General features: G+C 32.4%; 1 protein-coding gene across 1 annotated transcript; it reads left to right on the top strand.

Annotated features, from left to right (window-relative positions):
* Positions 1 to 273: 273 nt before the first annotated feature.
* Positions 274 to 10,203, top strand: LOC104889587 (glycosyltransferase-like At2g41451). The gene is made up of 11 exons (XM_010674844.3): positions 274 to 764; positions 4,398 to 4,547; positions 4,664 to 4,716; positions 5,480 to 5,588; positions 6,158 to 6,292; positions 6,943 to 6,987; positions 7,286 to 7,479; positions 8,315 to 8,456; positions 8,647 to 8,693; positions 9,718 to 9,805; positions 9,898 to 10,203. The coding sequence occupies exons 1-11, from the start codon at positions 411 to 413 to the stop codon at positions 10,087 to 10,089; spliced, it is 1,509 nt and encodes a 502-aa protein (XP_010673146.1). The 5' UTR covers positions 274 to 410; the 3' UTR covers positions 10,090 to 10,203.
* The last annotated feature ends 3,996 nt before the right edge of the window (positions 10,204 to 14,199 follow it).

The raw sequence follows: 14,199 nt of genomic DNA, 5'->3' as shown, positions 1-14,199 counted from the left end.
CAACGAACCAAACTCGCTCCTCCCCTTAATAGATTGAAAGTAAGGTGAATACAACCCCTCGCACATAGTGGTGAAAGCTAAAAAAGTTTCTTAGCATATTACAAACAGTAAACAATAGAGACAAGTTGCTAAAACAGCGGGAAGAATGAACAAATCAAGAGCTAACTAGTTTTCTTTAATTACTTCTAACTCATCTACTAACATGGTCTTCCATTATTAATCTAAATAAAAATTACATCACGTCCAAATCCTGCCTCCCTCAAACTCAAGGGTCAATGCTTTATCTCTTGTCCTTCTCCTTCATCTAAAGACAATAATGTCAACACAGTTTATACAACAATAGCTATAATTTATAGTATGGTTTCTCTTTTGATCAAATTTCCTAAGTTACAACAACTTCTATTACAATAATGGTGGATCATATTTCCCAATCTCCAAAACCCAAGATTTCTTCTTCATCATCTTCAACTTTTTTAACTACATTTTCTTCTTTTTCCATTACAAACTTCATCAACAAATACCTTTTAGTTATCATTCTTCTTCCCCTCTCCTTCTTCTTGTTAACCTTCTTTCTCCAATGGCGGCCGAGCGGCTCGAGCGATCTTTTAAGAGGATTGTCCCTTGATCATCCGATCTTATGCACCTCCAAAGCTCAGGCGAAGGTCAATTCCTCATTGTCCAATATTAAGTACAGCAACTCCTTTGTTTTCTCACAACTTAGAGGTTGGGAGTTTGATAAGAATGATTCTGTTGTTAGACCAAAGGTTAGTTTTATTTTGCCTATTTCTTTTAGAGTTTAGTTGATTTAGATGATGACTTTATCTGTACATTTTTGTTACACCATGAGTGAAACATAACATGAGAGTTGGAATTGATCAAAGGCACCTTATGATAAACACACCTTATGAGAACTGAAAACCTAATTAGTTTAGAGCAATTTGGCATATTTTTATGAGAAGACTTCACTTGGAGAGCTAGTATCAACTCATGAGATGATGAAATTTTATGAAATATATAACCTCATGCTTAAAATGGAGTTCCATTACCATTTACGTATACATCAACATAACATATTCCTTATAAAATTACACATAAATCCAATAAAGTTTATGTCATTAGAAACCAAAGTAGCTTGAAAAGGGTTTTTTTTTTTTATTTTTAAAGCCATCTTAGGGAAGCTTGGAAAGGTTTTATATACATTAAACAAAATACAAGACTTTATAAGTGAGACAACTTACAATTAGTTAATGGTATGATGTGGGAGACTAATTATGATATACAGGGTTAATACTAATAAGAATTACTAACGTTGTAATAGGGTTGTTATTTGATGCATATACGAATTTACAAATTATTTGTAAACGAGCTTGTTTGGTGGAGGTGGTTGGTCACAACTTCGAACTCCACTACCTACTTGTACTTGGAAATAGGAATTCCCTTATAACCCCTACTTCGAGGCGTATACTGGTTCAGTAGGATTCTTTTTCTTACTAAGGGGTTCCCTGGTGGAGGGAATAAAAAAATATACAAATTCACAAATAATTTGAAATAGAGTTATTAATAATGCAACATCATTCATATATCAAGACAATGTTGAGACATCAAGTGGACGTTTGATTGTCATGGATAAAGAGAATGGAACTAAGAAAGGGATAGAAGGGAAAAGGAAATTGAAGTTCAACCCTTAGATTGAAATTGGTGTTTATTTGATAAATACTCATTCCATCTTTCTTCTTCTTCTCATCATTCTTCCACCATATATAGCACCACTATTAGCACCCCCTCTTGCCGCACTAGACCACCTATCGCCATCAGTACCCTTCCTCACCAGTCACCACTTGCCGCCACCCATCCCCTTCCCCATATGTTGCCACCACCACCTTTTTTATATCTTGCCTTATGTTTCAAAAAGTTGGACTTAAGGTTTTGAAGTTCGAATTCAACCATGAAAACTTCATATCTAGAGTTTTCATGGTCGAATTTGACCATCTAAATCCATAAATAATGAAAGATAAGAGGTATCTCCCCATTTTTCCATGTTTTTTACATCGAAATTCTAAGGTTTGTGGATAAATTATGATTTAGCCATTTAGGTGGTGGGGTTTTCGGATGGTCGTGGGTGGTTTTGTTGGGTTCAAATTGTTTCTCGTGGTATTGTGGTGGTTTTTGGGTGGTAGTGGTGATTTTGTGGGTGCATGGGGGACATGTATCATTGTTGGTGCTAGGTGTGGATTGGGCGGTTTTGGTGGCTAGGTTGGCGGCGGTGTTGGGTTGGGGTTGTTTTGGTCGCTTAGTAGGCATTGCAGGTATTAGATGGCTAGGTGGGTGGTGCGGGTTTTGGGTATTGGTGGCCGGATGAGTGATGCAGGTGTTATTTGGACGGTTTCAGTGGCTGGGATGTGCAAATCTAGTGGTTGGATGGACGTCATAGGTCGAGGGATCAACCGATCAGGTGGGGTTAGTTGGTTGCATGCAAGTTTAGGTGAGTGGTCAGGTAGGATGGTTGTTGTATGGTCAAGGTGATGATCAATGATGAATCAAAAAAGAGTAAGTGAAACTGTAAAGGTGGGAGAATGAGAGCAGAGGACTTTAACCAATGCGTAAAAAGAATCACTAAATAAGTAAACAAATAACAAGACAATAAAATGAGTAAATTCTGTTACTCTTTTCAAAAGACTTTCAACCAAACACCCATTTTGATAAATCACATTATAAAAGTCACCCTTATAAAGAACTGAATAAGTCGACAATATTTGGCTAGGATCTTTGTTCGTTTGTGAGCTGACACCTAATTATATAACTTACACTAAACCATAATGAAGTTGAGACAAGAGAATGATGGAAAACCCTAAAACATTATTCCTCCGATCCTTGAGGGCTACTCGTACAGATTGAGTCCGGCATTGCCAAGTGTCTAGCCCATATCTCATGCCACCCACGATTTCTTCACTCCTTGCTCGGGATATTTGTACTTGATATATAAATATTACGATTTGCCGATTTGGTCATTCTTGAATTATTGATGCATTTGCTGGATCTTTTGTAGTATAATACTTATTTCAACTCTCCATAATATGCGTTAAAGTACTCAAGTTATGGATCCTTTTTTTTGATTGGAAAATTAAGTTATGGATCCTTACTTACCATTCTATGACAAAGGTTTTTATTCTTGCTTCTTGTAAAGTAGAATCCCTCCAAATATCACTTCACTTGCAAGAAATCTTCATTCATAATCACTGTATAAAACAATTGGTCTTGTAAGAGACCGTTTAATTTTAACTTAAAATTAGGCGCGACCCAAGTCCTAGATTAATAGGAGAACATGTCACCTTTTTTTAATATAGTGACTAGTTTAATCTATTTAGGGACCAGGTTAATCTATTTCGTAACTAGTTTAATCTATCCAGTAATGATATTCGTTAATCGATTCAATGAGTAATTTTATCCATTTAGTGACTAGTTTAATACGTTCGCTAAAACTACCGAGTTATTTTTAAAAAAAAATTATCTGTTGTAGTTCGATCACGGAAAAAAAGGAAGGAAAAGATAAAGGATGAGTAGTATAGTGTTAGATTAGAGTGAAATAGAATGGATTTGTTAGAAAAATTCAATCTTGAGTTCGTCTAATTTTATGTTAAAATTAGACCGTCTATTCTAATAATTTGTGGAGATATATATCTATCACCTAATCTTCACGTGTTTAGTTTCCAACATAAAAAAGAAGTTACCTCTTCTCATCTTTATCTACATTGATTGTGCTCTTTTGCCAATGAACTTCTTTAAGTTAAATATCTTTTATAATATATTAGTATATTAACAATTGATCAATATTTATAACATACTAATTGAAATTAATCAAATAAAACCTCACATAACTTCTTTTATTTTTTATACTGAGAAGAATTTCAAAGATTATGTCCATTTGTGAATGATGTCAAGATTTCAAGTGGTTAATAAAAATATGAAAATATAGAGAGTATGTTATTTAAAAATCTTTCTATTGAATGCTTATGTATATTATAGTGTCTAAAAATTATGTTTGTTGTTCTTCCAAAAAAAAGTTATTATTAATAAAACAAATTGGCCTGTGCAACCAAATATGGGATAGGAGAGTTACATACATTTACAAGTTTAAAGGAGATTCCATACTAAAATCAATTAGCAATAATAAGAGTAGCTCCTCTAACTTATATTATGATACTTTGTCTTACCTTTCTCCAATGTGGGATAATTCACATGTGTACAATATATATGAAATTCAACAGATATCGAATTTCGTTTACTTTTAGTCATTCTCTAGCAAAAAAAGTTCATATAGTTTTTATTTTAAAAACAAAAGTGAATATGCTACATTGTTACCCCATTAATGCAGTTGTGAAATTGATACATGTTACTAGATATGTATTACTTCGACAACTTCAGCTGGTCTAGAAGATATTCTACCATGGATCTTCTATCATAGAGTTGTTGGCATTTCAAACTTCTTCCTCTTTGTTGAAGGAAAGGCTGCAACCCCCAGCGTTTCAGAAGTCCTTGAGTCTATTCCTGTGAGTTTACAAGCTTAATTACCTCTTAATTAAGTACCTTCTTACTCATTTAGGTATTATTCTTGCTTAGAGAATGATTAATTATGAATTGATTTTATTTATGATTTTTCTCACAGGGTGTAAAAACTATACCAAGAACAAGAGAGTTTGAGGAACAACAAGCTAGAAGGTGCGAAATTATATCCTCGTCCTTGCCTTATTACAACATAAATTTACATCAAACAAAATCAAAATTTCCTGAGATATCTTTGTGGTTTGGCTTAATTCTCAAAATACCTTTATTGAGTTTTGAAGTTCAAAGTTTAAGTTTCAAAGATAAGTTAGGAAATTTATGCACTTAAATTTCAGTGTATGATAAGGGTATTTTGATTCCAAACACAAAGTTCAGGGTATATGAGAAATTCCCCAAATGGGAAGAGTATTTGAGAATTACATCAAACCTTAAGGGTACCTGAGGAAATTTCTCTAACCGTTATCATAAAGCGGCTATAAATAGAGTTTACCGACCACGTGTTACGCCTTTCTCAATAAGCAAATTTACAAAAAGCTGATATTTGAGAAATATGCATTGATGAATCTAACAAATTTTACATGACTATATTTTTTCTTAAATACAAATCACATAAGTACTGAAAGTCATGCATATAAATGGTATCAAAAATTATAATAGATCATCTAAAAAAACAGAGGAAGTATTAAATAGAGTTGCTTCTTCTCCAATATCTAAAAAAACAGAGGAAGTATTAAATAGAGTTGCTTCTTCTCCAATTCTTCTTTATGATTATTTCATCCACACTCTGATTTGTACACGGTACGTGTTCCACATTTCATTATCATATGTCCCATGAGAAACAATTTATGTACACATGAAGCATTACAAAGAAAACAAATTCCCATAATTTACTTTGCTCCAAAATTGTGTGTGTTATCAGTCGAATTTGGAATGAGACTTGGCTTTCAAACGCCTTCCACAGGCCATGCAACGCCGCCTTGTTTGTGAAGCAAACCCTCAATATGGAAACGGCTATAGTCATGGCAAGGGTATGCAACATCAACTTTTAACTCTGGACTAGTGAAATAATCAATCAATAAGAAAAATTTTAACATATTTCTTACGTCTTTTTTTTTTTACTTGCTACACTTTTTTATAATTGATTTCTTAAATTGTCTTTTGGCATACGATCCTCATATTTTTAAATTGCTACACTTTTTTATCTTTTTTCCTAAATTTTTCTATCATTTATCTATAAAGTTTTGCCAATACTACCACATGCATCTCCTAAAATCCTATGCCAAAAAATAAAATATAACAAGTAATAATAAAAAAAAGGATGGAGAGAGCATTTATTATAATGGGATGCCTGAAAAAATTCGTCCTACTTTACGATCAGATGTGGTAATTATGAAGACGGTCTCATAAGTATTTATAAACGAATTAAGGTCCTGTTGTTTAGGACTTATTTTCTATTTACTTGACTTCAGTTTCTCTCATCAGTTCAACTTCTCTCCATTCTATTCAACACAAACGCAGCCTAAGTAATGTTAATCGTCATCATTACATGATATCTATCAACTAATTGCCTTGTATTTTTTGTGATAAATGTATGTAGGAGGCCGGCATGGAGTGGATTCTCCATCTTGACACCGATGAGCTCCTACATCCTGCAGGCACTCGAGAGTACTCCGTGAGAGAGCTATTCAACAAAGTTCCAAGTGATGTTGATTTAGTTGTGTTTCTTAATTATGTGAGTTCAATTGTTCAAAAGCATGATCATTACATCAATTATATAGTTGGATATACTTAATTCCAATAAAGTCACACGAAAATCTTATGTGTATTATAACTAATGTCACTCAATCTTATTGGTTAATGTAACAGATCAGTTTATATAAAATAGGATACCAACCACATAACAACACCAAATGAGCTACAATAACTCAGTGTTCTTGAATGAGCTATTAAATTTAGAAGAACTTGAATCTCTAGATATAGTACCATATTAGGTATTGGCAACTTTGTTAGTGTTATTATAAAGTGTTTGACCTAGCATTATTTATCACTAGTCTTATGTGCACGTAATGCACACGTGCGTTGATGTACAGAAATATAATTAATAGAAAAATAGCTTTGAGTTTGATCACCTAAACAATAACATTATTTTAACAATTTAAATGTTAATTATATAGGAATATTTTAGGCATGTCACAGCGATATTAAAGTCCTCATCTTTTCCCTTATGAGTCATTATCTAATCCGAGTCGTGCTAATTAATTACCTCAAAATATTTCGTATGCCTTATTATTTATCATGACATGATTTTCTTAGCAGTAGAAGTCCGTTTTCACTGTCTCATTCTTACCATAATTGGCGTATATATGTATGTACTCATTTCAGGAAGCTGCTGTTGAGAGGGATAACATTAGAGAACCTTTCAGTGAGGTAATTTTAATAACATGTAGTTTTCATCATGAATATAATTCGTTATTTTCATGAGTTTGTCTAGTAAAAAACCATCTACTTTTAAATTAAAATTAGGCAGTGGTAAGCCTAATATTAAAAAGAGAATTAGCACAATAGCGACTAGTTTAATTTCTTTCGGTGACTAGTATAATCCATTTAGTGACTAGGTCTACTTTTGTATTAAAATTAGACCATCTTTTTTCATAATTTTTGTATTTTCACACTTATACCAAAGTAAGGTTCTTCTAACAAGTACTTTTACATGCATATAATGCAGGTTTCATTGTTCAAAAGGAATTTGGCTGATCTTCCCATCCATAATTATACAAACTTTAAGTTCATCAGGAAGACATTTCACGGTAACCCAAACTTTTTTCTAACATATGCAAATGGAAAATCAGCTGCGAGAATTCAAGATCATCTTCGTCCCAATGGCGCTCATCGATGGTATAACTACAAGAAAGTGCCCAAGTATGCTTTCACTTCCTTCTTTGCACATCCTAATTTATTTTATTGACGTTTTTCCGCAATAGATGAGATTAGTTGTCTTGAATTACTAAATAGTGTTAACACATGAAATACATCGAGGCATCACTCGGGTTCAAAAACTAGTTACAAGTCTAAAACTCAGATATCTTGATGTGATGATTAAAAAAGAAAAGATTCAAACAAATCGAATCATAATGATAAAATTCATTGGAAAAGAGAGTGATTACACACAAATTCAGATGAGTTTTCATCCTAAAACTAATGGGCGATAGGAAGAGTGGTCCATTAAACTTATATATATGTTAATTATCTGTTCTATATTTCTTCAATATGGGACAAGCTCACATGTTGGTTAATACCTTAACACATAAAGACATAACATTAAGTTCATGTTTGACCCTTCGGATATATACTGACTAGTCTTATATGCACACGATGTGTGCGAAAACATATAAAATTCTTCATGCATAACAAAGATAGAGATATGGTGATCTTATTTATTTTTTGTTTAATTAAAGTAGGTAGTTAGTCTTCTTTGTTTTTTTTTTCTTTTTCTATATTTGATTTTTTGGTGTGCCTATGTGTTGTCATATATAATAGAGATTTTGTATTGATTTTGTAATATTTGTTGGGAATTGAGAGTACTTAGGTAATTAAGGATGGACACTAAACTAAAGGATCAGGAGTTCACATATAAACTAGGACCTCGCCTGAACTGTTTAGCTAGTTGAATTATGAAAAGTTCTGAAACTATGATACAACTGCTAGTAGTTTTACTACACATATTTACATAGAGCTTCTTAATAAACATTGACAGGGAGATACACATAAATGAGGCAGTAGTTTTGCACTACACATACACAAGATACTCTGACTTGACTTCGAGGCGTGATAGATGCAAATGCAAGCCTACAATTGAGGATGTTAAAAGATGCTTCTATTTGAATTTTGATAGAAATGTAAGTTACACTTGCTTTTTACTCTCTTTTACCTAAACATCTAGGCTGCAATCTTTGTGGAAACAAAAACAAAACATTTGAAAAAAATAGCATGATAATTTTTTTTTTTGAGGGAACATAGAGATTTTACTTGAAGGAAATTTTGATAATTTGATTGGCTTAATATTTATTCTTGACTATGAAATTGCAGGCATTTATTATTGCTTCGACTGCACCGCAGGAAAAAATGCTCAAATGGTAAGAAATCAAATTTTTAAGATGTCGTATTATGAATTACGGCAGAATATCAGTATTGGTTTAGGAATAAACTATTTGTTAGGGCTGATAGAGTATAAATCTATTATTATGACTCCAACCAAAAGCTTAAGCTAATGGTTGGAGTCCCAGCAATAGATTTATACTGGAGTCACCCGTCCTAGATTATTCTCGCCCAAGCACGCTTAACTGTGGAGTATGATGGGGTCCGGTGCTGGTATGATAAAGCATAAACCTATTCTTGGGACTCCAACCATTAGCTTAAACTTTTGGTTGAGTTGGTTCTTTGACATGGTATCAAGAGTCAGCGTGACAAAAAAGTCATAGGGCTCGAATCTCATCCACCCCTCCTTTCTCAGTGGAATATTTAGCGCCAAGTATGAGGGAGGCTTGTAATGCTGCATCCACACTTCAAGCCCAAAGGGATTTTGCGTAAGGGGGGCAGGGGCGAGATAAAGTATAAATCTATTCTTGGGGCTCTGGTACCATGTCAAAGGACCAACTCAACCAAAAGTTTAAATTGATGGTTGGAGTGCCAAGAATAGATTTATACTCTATCAAGGGTCAGACTACACTCCGGATAAGAAAAACTTTCATTTATTAGTATTAAACTTTAAAATAATAATACTTATCACTTGGTCTATTAGTTAAAATTTTAGTATATAACTTGAAGTCACGAGATCAAACCTATTACTATGAAATATCTTCTATCAAAAAAGGTCACAACAGTTCTGCTACCTCGTTTGACATGGATGTTTCAAATGAACCTTCGTTGCATAAATTTGTTCTTCTTGATTTGTGAGGAGTCTCATTCGAGAGAAAATTGTCCTAACTTTCATCATTTAACAAAAAAAAAAAAAAAAAAAAAAAAAAGTGGATACTACTATAGTGTTTGGGAAAATATATAAATTTAACGGGCTAATTTGCTACCTTGTATTTAATTATTATTGTCTTGTATTTTTCTTATCATTGACCCCTTTACCCCTCCCATTGCTTTTAATAATAGGTACCAAGATCATGTGGTGTGGGGTGATGAGGCAATGAAGCTCAAACTATTGAACTATGGTATTATGACAAGGATTTATACCCCCATGGTAAGTCCAAAAACTGGCTTTTATTTGTCCAAATTATATCCCTCTAGTAAATTTTCTTAGAATTATAATGTCTCTTTATTTCCTTAACACAGGTCATAATTCAAGAATTAAGGAAATCCGAGTATTTTACCTCTTTAGTAGCTTCAATACACTCTGGTTCATCAAATGGTCCTAAAGTATCAAACATGGAAAACAATATGTTGACGGAAAAGAATGTTGACTCTCAAGCAAGACCACCTTTGTCTTCTTTAAGCATCAATAATGTCTCAACTTCAGGAAATTAAAGCATTGAGAAAATTGTGAGTTGAGAATTCACAAAGAAATTTTGATAAAGTGATATTATATACATGGAGGACCACATTATGGTTTTCTCTAACCATTTAAGGTTTTCTTGTGTAGTGTAGCTAGTTCGTTTCTTATAGAAATAATTAATAATCAAAACTTATACGGTATACAGTAGTTGGTACATCTAAAATTATTTTTATGTTTATATATTACTCGATTTTTTGCTCATGTAGAGCTCTATATATGAGAAATGAGCAACAAAATAGCCTCGAAATTTTAGTACAACTAGTGATATGATATAAATTGCAAAAAGTAATGGGATGTAATTTAGATTAATGGAAAAGGTATAGAAGATACACTTTTTTATTAATACAAGTATCACTTGGTTTAGTGGTTAACACATTAATATAAATGCTTGTGATCACGGAATCGAATCTTACATAATGCATTTTACCAATCTATAATAGGTGAGTAGCTATTCAAATTGAATATTCAATCATGGTGATCCTAGAAAAATTATCTACTACTCATTCGAGTTGAAGGTTGGGCGTGTTTTTATTTTTTATACCAAGCTTGCTTCGTGGAGGTGGTAGAGAACTCCCCTTGTGACTTTGAGATCACAAGTTCGAATTTCACTACCTACTAGTGCTTGGGAGTAGGGATTCCTTTATCTCCTCCGACTCTCAAGCGTTGGCATGTGTAGTTGTGTTGACCTCTCAGAGTGTTGGTCTATTAGGATCCTTCTTCTTACCAAAGGGTTCCTAATGGAGACCCCAAAAAAAATCATTTGAAATGATGATTTGATACATGAGATAATCATGTGTATAATATATGCAAGTTATAGAACAATCCTCCGTCCATTCTATTTTAATAATGCAATACTTTTAAACTATGAATTTTCACTGAAGAAAAAACATAAATGTGTGAATCACTTTTTGATTTGTCTTAATGTGGAGTTTTAGAATATCTGCTTTTTTTTCATATAGATATTAATTGTCAAAGTATTCATTTTACCCTTCTACAATCTAGTTGGTATTCATTTGATATGTTTAGTTTTTGTATGATATAATCATCTCTTATATTAGTCAGTTTTTGTATGATATAGTCAATTTTCTAACGTAGTCAGATTTTTTATGATATAGTTTGATTTTTTTTCTCTAATGTAGTCAGTTCTTATGTGATAAATTCTGTTTGGGTGCACAAATTGTAAATCCGGTCCACCCAAGATGTATTGAAAAGATAAAATTACATGATATTATTTTATTATTAACCTTATATATACATGATATAATTACAAGATATTTAAATTATTACTAGCCTCATATTTTTATTTTTTTTTATTTTAGGATTGGGAGATGAAATGCCCTACCAGATAGGGAGAAGGATAAACCAAATTCTTACCCTCAAAGTGGCCCTAGTGGAAATTAAAATCCCCCCCCCCCCCGACTCAAGGTTGGAAGCGATAATCCTAATCAATAGGCAAAGCTTAGATTGGTATTATTATTGGTGTTATATGTATATGATATATTACATAATCACTCTGAAAGACATAACAAACATATATTGAATTTAAATATTATTATCCTAACTTTTATAGGTGTCAAGTGGTACATAAAATTTCCAAAAGGTACATTATTTTAGGACATTACTGTACCTACCCATCGGGTATGCAACGCACTACTAATAGAGCATTAAAAAATAGTAATTATGTTGAGTTGGATTCAATTACCACAACCCTTAACAAGTCTGTATTAATGGTGGGTAGACAAAGTTTTTTCCCTTTATTTTACAATAAGTAATACATGTAATTAATATTATGAAAATTATGAGTGACCATAATTACATCATGATGACAATAGATAATCATTATCCCATCTCCAAATAGAGTTTATATTTCTTTTGGGCACACGTATTAAAGATAAATCATAAGTGGACCCTTAGTTGTATAATATTAAATTCGAATTAAACAATAAAATTGATACAATATTCATCAATAGTTTATTAAGGATAGAGAATGTAGGTCACTTTACAAAATCATATTGTTTAATTGATGGACCCAATACCAAATAAGAAAATGAAAAATCCATTTGGGACATACATAAATGGAAAAAAGCGAACTCTATTTAGGGACGGAGGAAATAATATTTATTGAAAAAAAGTCAATTATTTCGTAAAATTTATACTCCGTACGTTGTTATAAATTCTAAGAGAATACTACAACTGACATATGAATATATCATCTTTGTATTTTTACTAGGAAAGAGAATCGATAAATAATAATAATAATAATAATAATAATAATAATAATAATAATAATAATAATAATAATAATAATAATAATAATAATAATAATAATAATAATAATAATAATAATCAACTTTCTTGTATTTACAAATTTAAGCAAGCAATAACTATTTTACTTGATATTGGTTAAACTAAAATTGTATGGATCAAACTTTAATACAAATGTAGTTGAACTAAGCTAATCTAAATTTCAATCAACTACACTAGATAGAAACTCAAAACGAAAAAAGTTGTAAGATAATCAATCAGGGATACATTTATATAACGAAAGTCAAATGAATTGAATTAAATTGAATTATTTAGTTCGAACCAGCAAAAATGAACTAACGAACTAAATCGATACAACTATTTATTTTCATATATCAATTGACCTTCTAACATTGAAATGAAGTGTTATGCACAAAAGCTTACAACACCATTACAAGTAGGAACCAAATTTAACTCACTTTTCACCAACTTTTGTCTCCAAAATACAAAAAAAAAAAAAAAGTTGAATAATCAAAATGATGGCAGTGAACTATTTACCAACTTGAACTATTTACCAACTTCTAAATTGTCAATGCCTTCATCTTTATTATGATCTCTTAATTTCTTTCAATTAACCGCCACTTATGATTGTCAGTGCCTTCATCTTTATTATATAAGGCAATACACGTGGGACACCAACAAATAGAAAGAAAAAAGTAGAGAACTAACTTTAAACAAAAAAATAGGGGAAAAATAAAAAAAACGCCATATACAATAGTATATTGAAAAAATAAAATGCAAAAACAATTTTTTTTACACAATTAACTTAATTTTATATATGCTTTTGCACGCATTGGATGCATATAAGACTAGTTCTCTCATGAAAGTACATACCTTTAGACCAAGTGATTTAGTGAGTTTAACTAAGTAAAGTGTCAGTGCCTTTATTCTCTCATTAAAGCCATTTGTTTTTTTGCCTTCTTACTCTAATTCTACTTAGTTTATTGATCATTGTATTTTGGTTTTTTTCTTGAAGAGAATTGTATTTTGGTTTTAGGGTAAGGGGATTTTGAATGAAATCCCATAAGAGAGAAAGCTTTGAGTGAAGCAACTTAAAGTAAGAAAACTTCAAGTGCAATTGAGAGGAACAACTGTTAAGGTAACAATTATTCAGGAACTTCAAACAAGCAGCCTTCCCGGGGTCATCAGTGGCCAGACATACTGCCTCCTCCTGGAACTTAAGGCGCACGCCCGGGCTTTAAGCTCGAGCCCACCTACCCTGCACCGTCCGCGACCTATCTCTACCCGCCCGGGCACCTTCTCACAGTCCGCTCCGGCCACTAGCCGTTTAGCCTTTTCCAGATTTCTTTTGTTTTACGACTTTTGTAATTAGAGGGGGTATATATAATCCTCTACCCCATTTTGGTAAAGGATCCAGAATTTAAGAACCCTAATCTTGTTTACTAGTGTAGGAGAGGGAAAACTTGGCTCGATCAAGAGGTGTAATTTTGAGATTGAAAATTAATGAAAAAGGATAAAGCAAAGCCAACAAGCAAACTTAATTGTACTACGTAAACGACGTGAGCTACCAATTTCAAAGATTAAAGAGAATTGGCAAAAATCTCTAATGAAGTGAATTAATTTGACCGAAATTTTCAGATCGGCTAGGGTTTTTAGGGGGTTAAATCGTGGCTTTTTCCCCTTTTCATTCTCTTTCTCTTTCTAGCTTTCTCTCCCATCTTTTTTATAGGGAAGAGAATACATCCTAAGTTACCTTATTCACGTGAAAAGGACAAAACAATCAGCTAAACTTGGCCGAGCAGTAAGGAAGTATTTTC

The sequence above is a fragment of the Beta vulgaris genome, chromosome 3 (assembly GCF_026745355.1).
Source record: "Beta vulgaris subsp. vulgaris cultivar EL10 chromosome 3, EL10.2, whole genome shotgun sequence".
Taxonomy (NCBI): Eukaryota; Viridiplantae; Streptophyta; class Magnoliopsida; order Caryophyllales; family Amaranthaceae; genus Beta; species Beta vulgaris.
The sequence above is the reverse complement of the archived record's forward strand: the minus strand, read 5'-3'. Positions and strand labels throughout refer to the sequence as shown.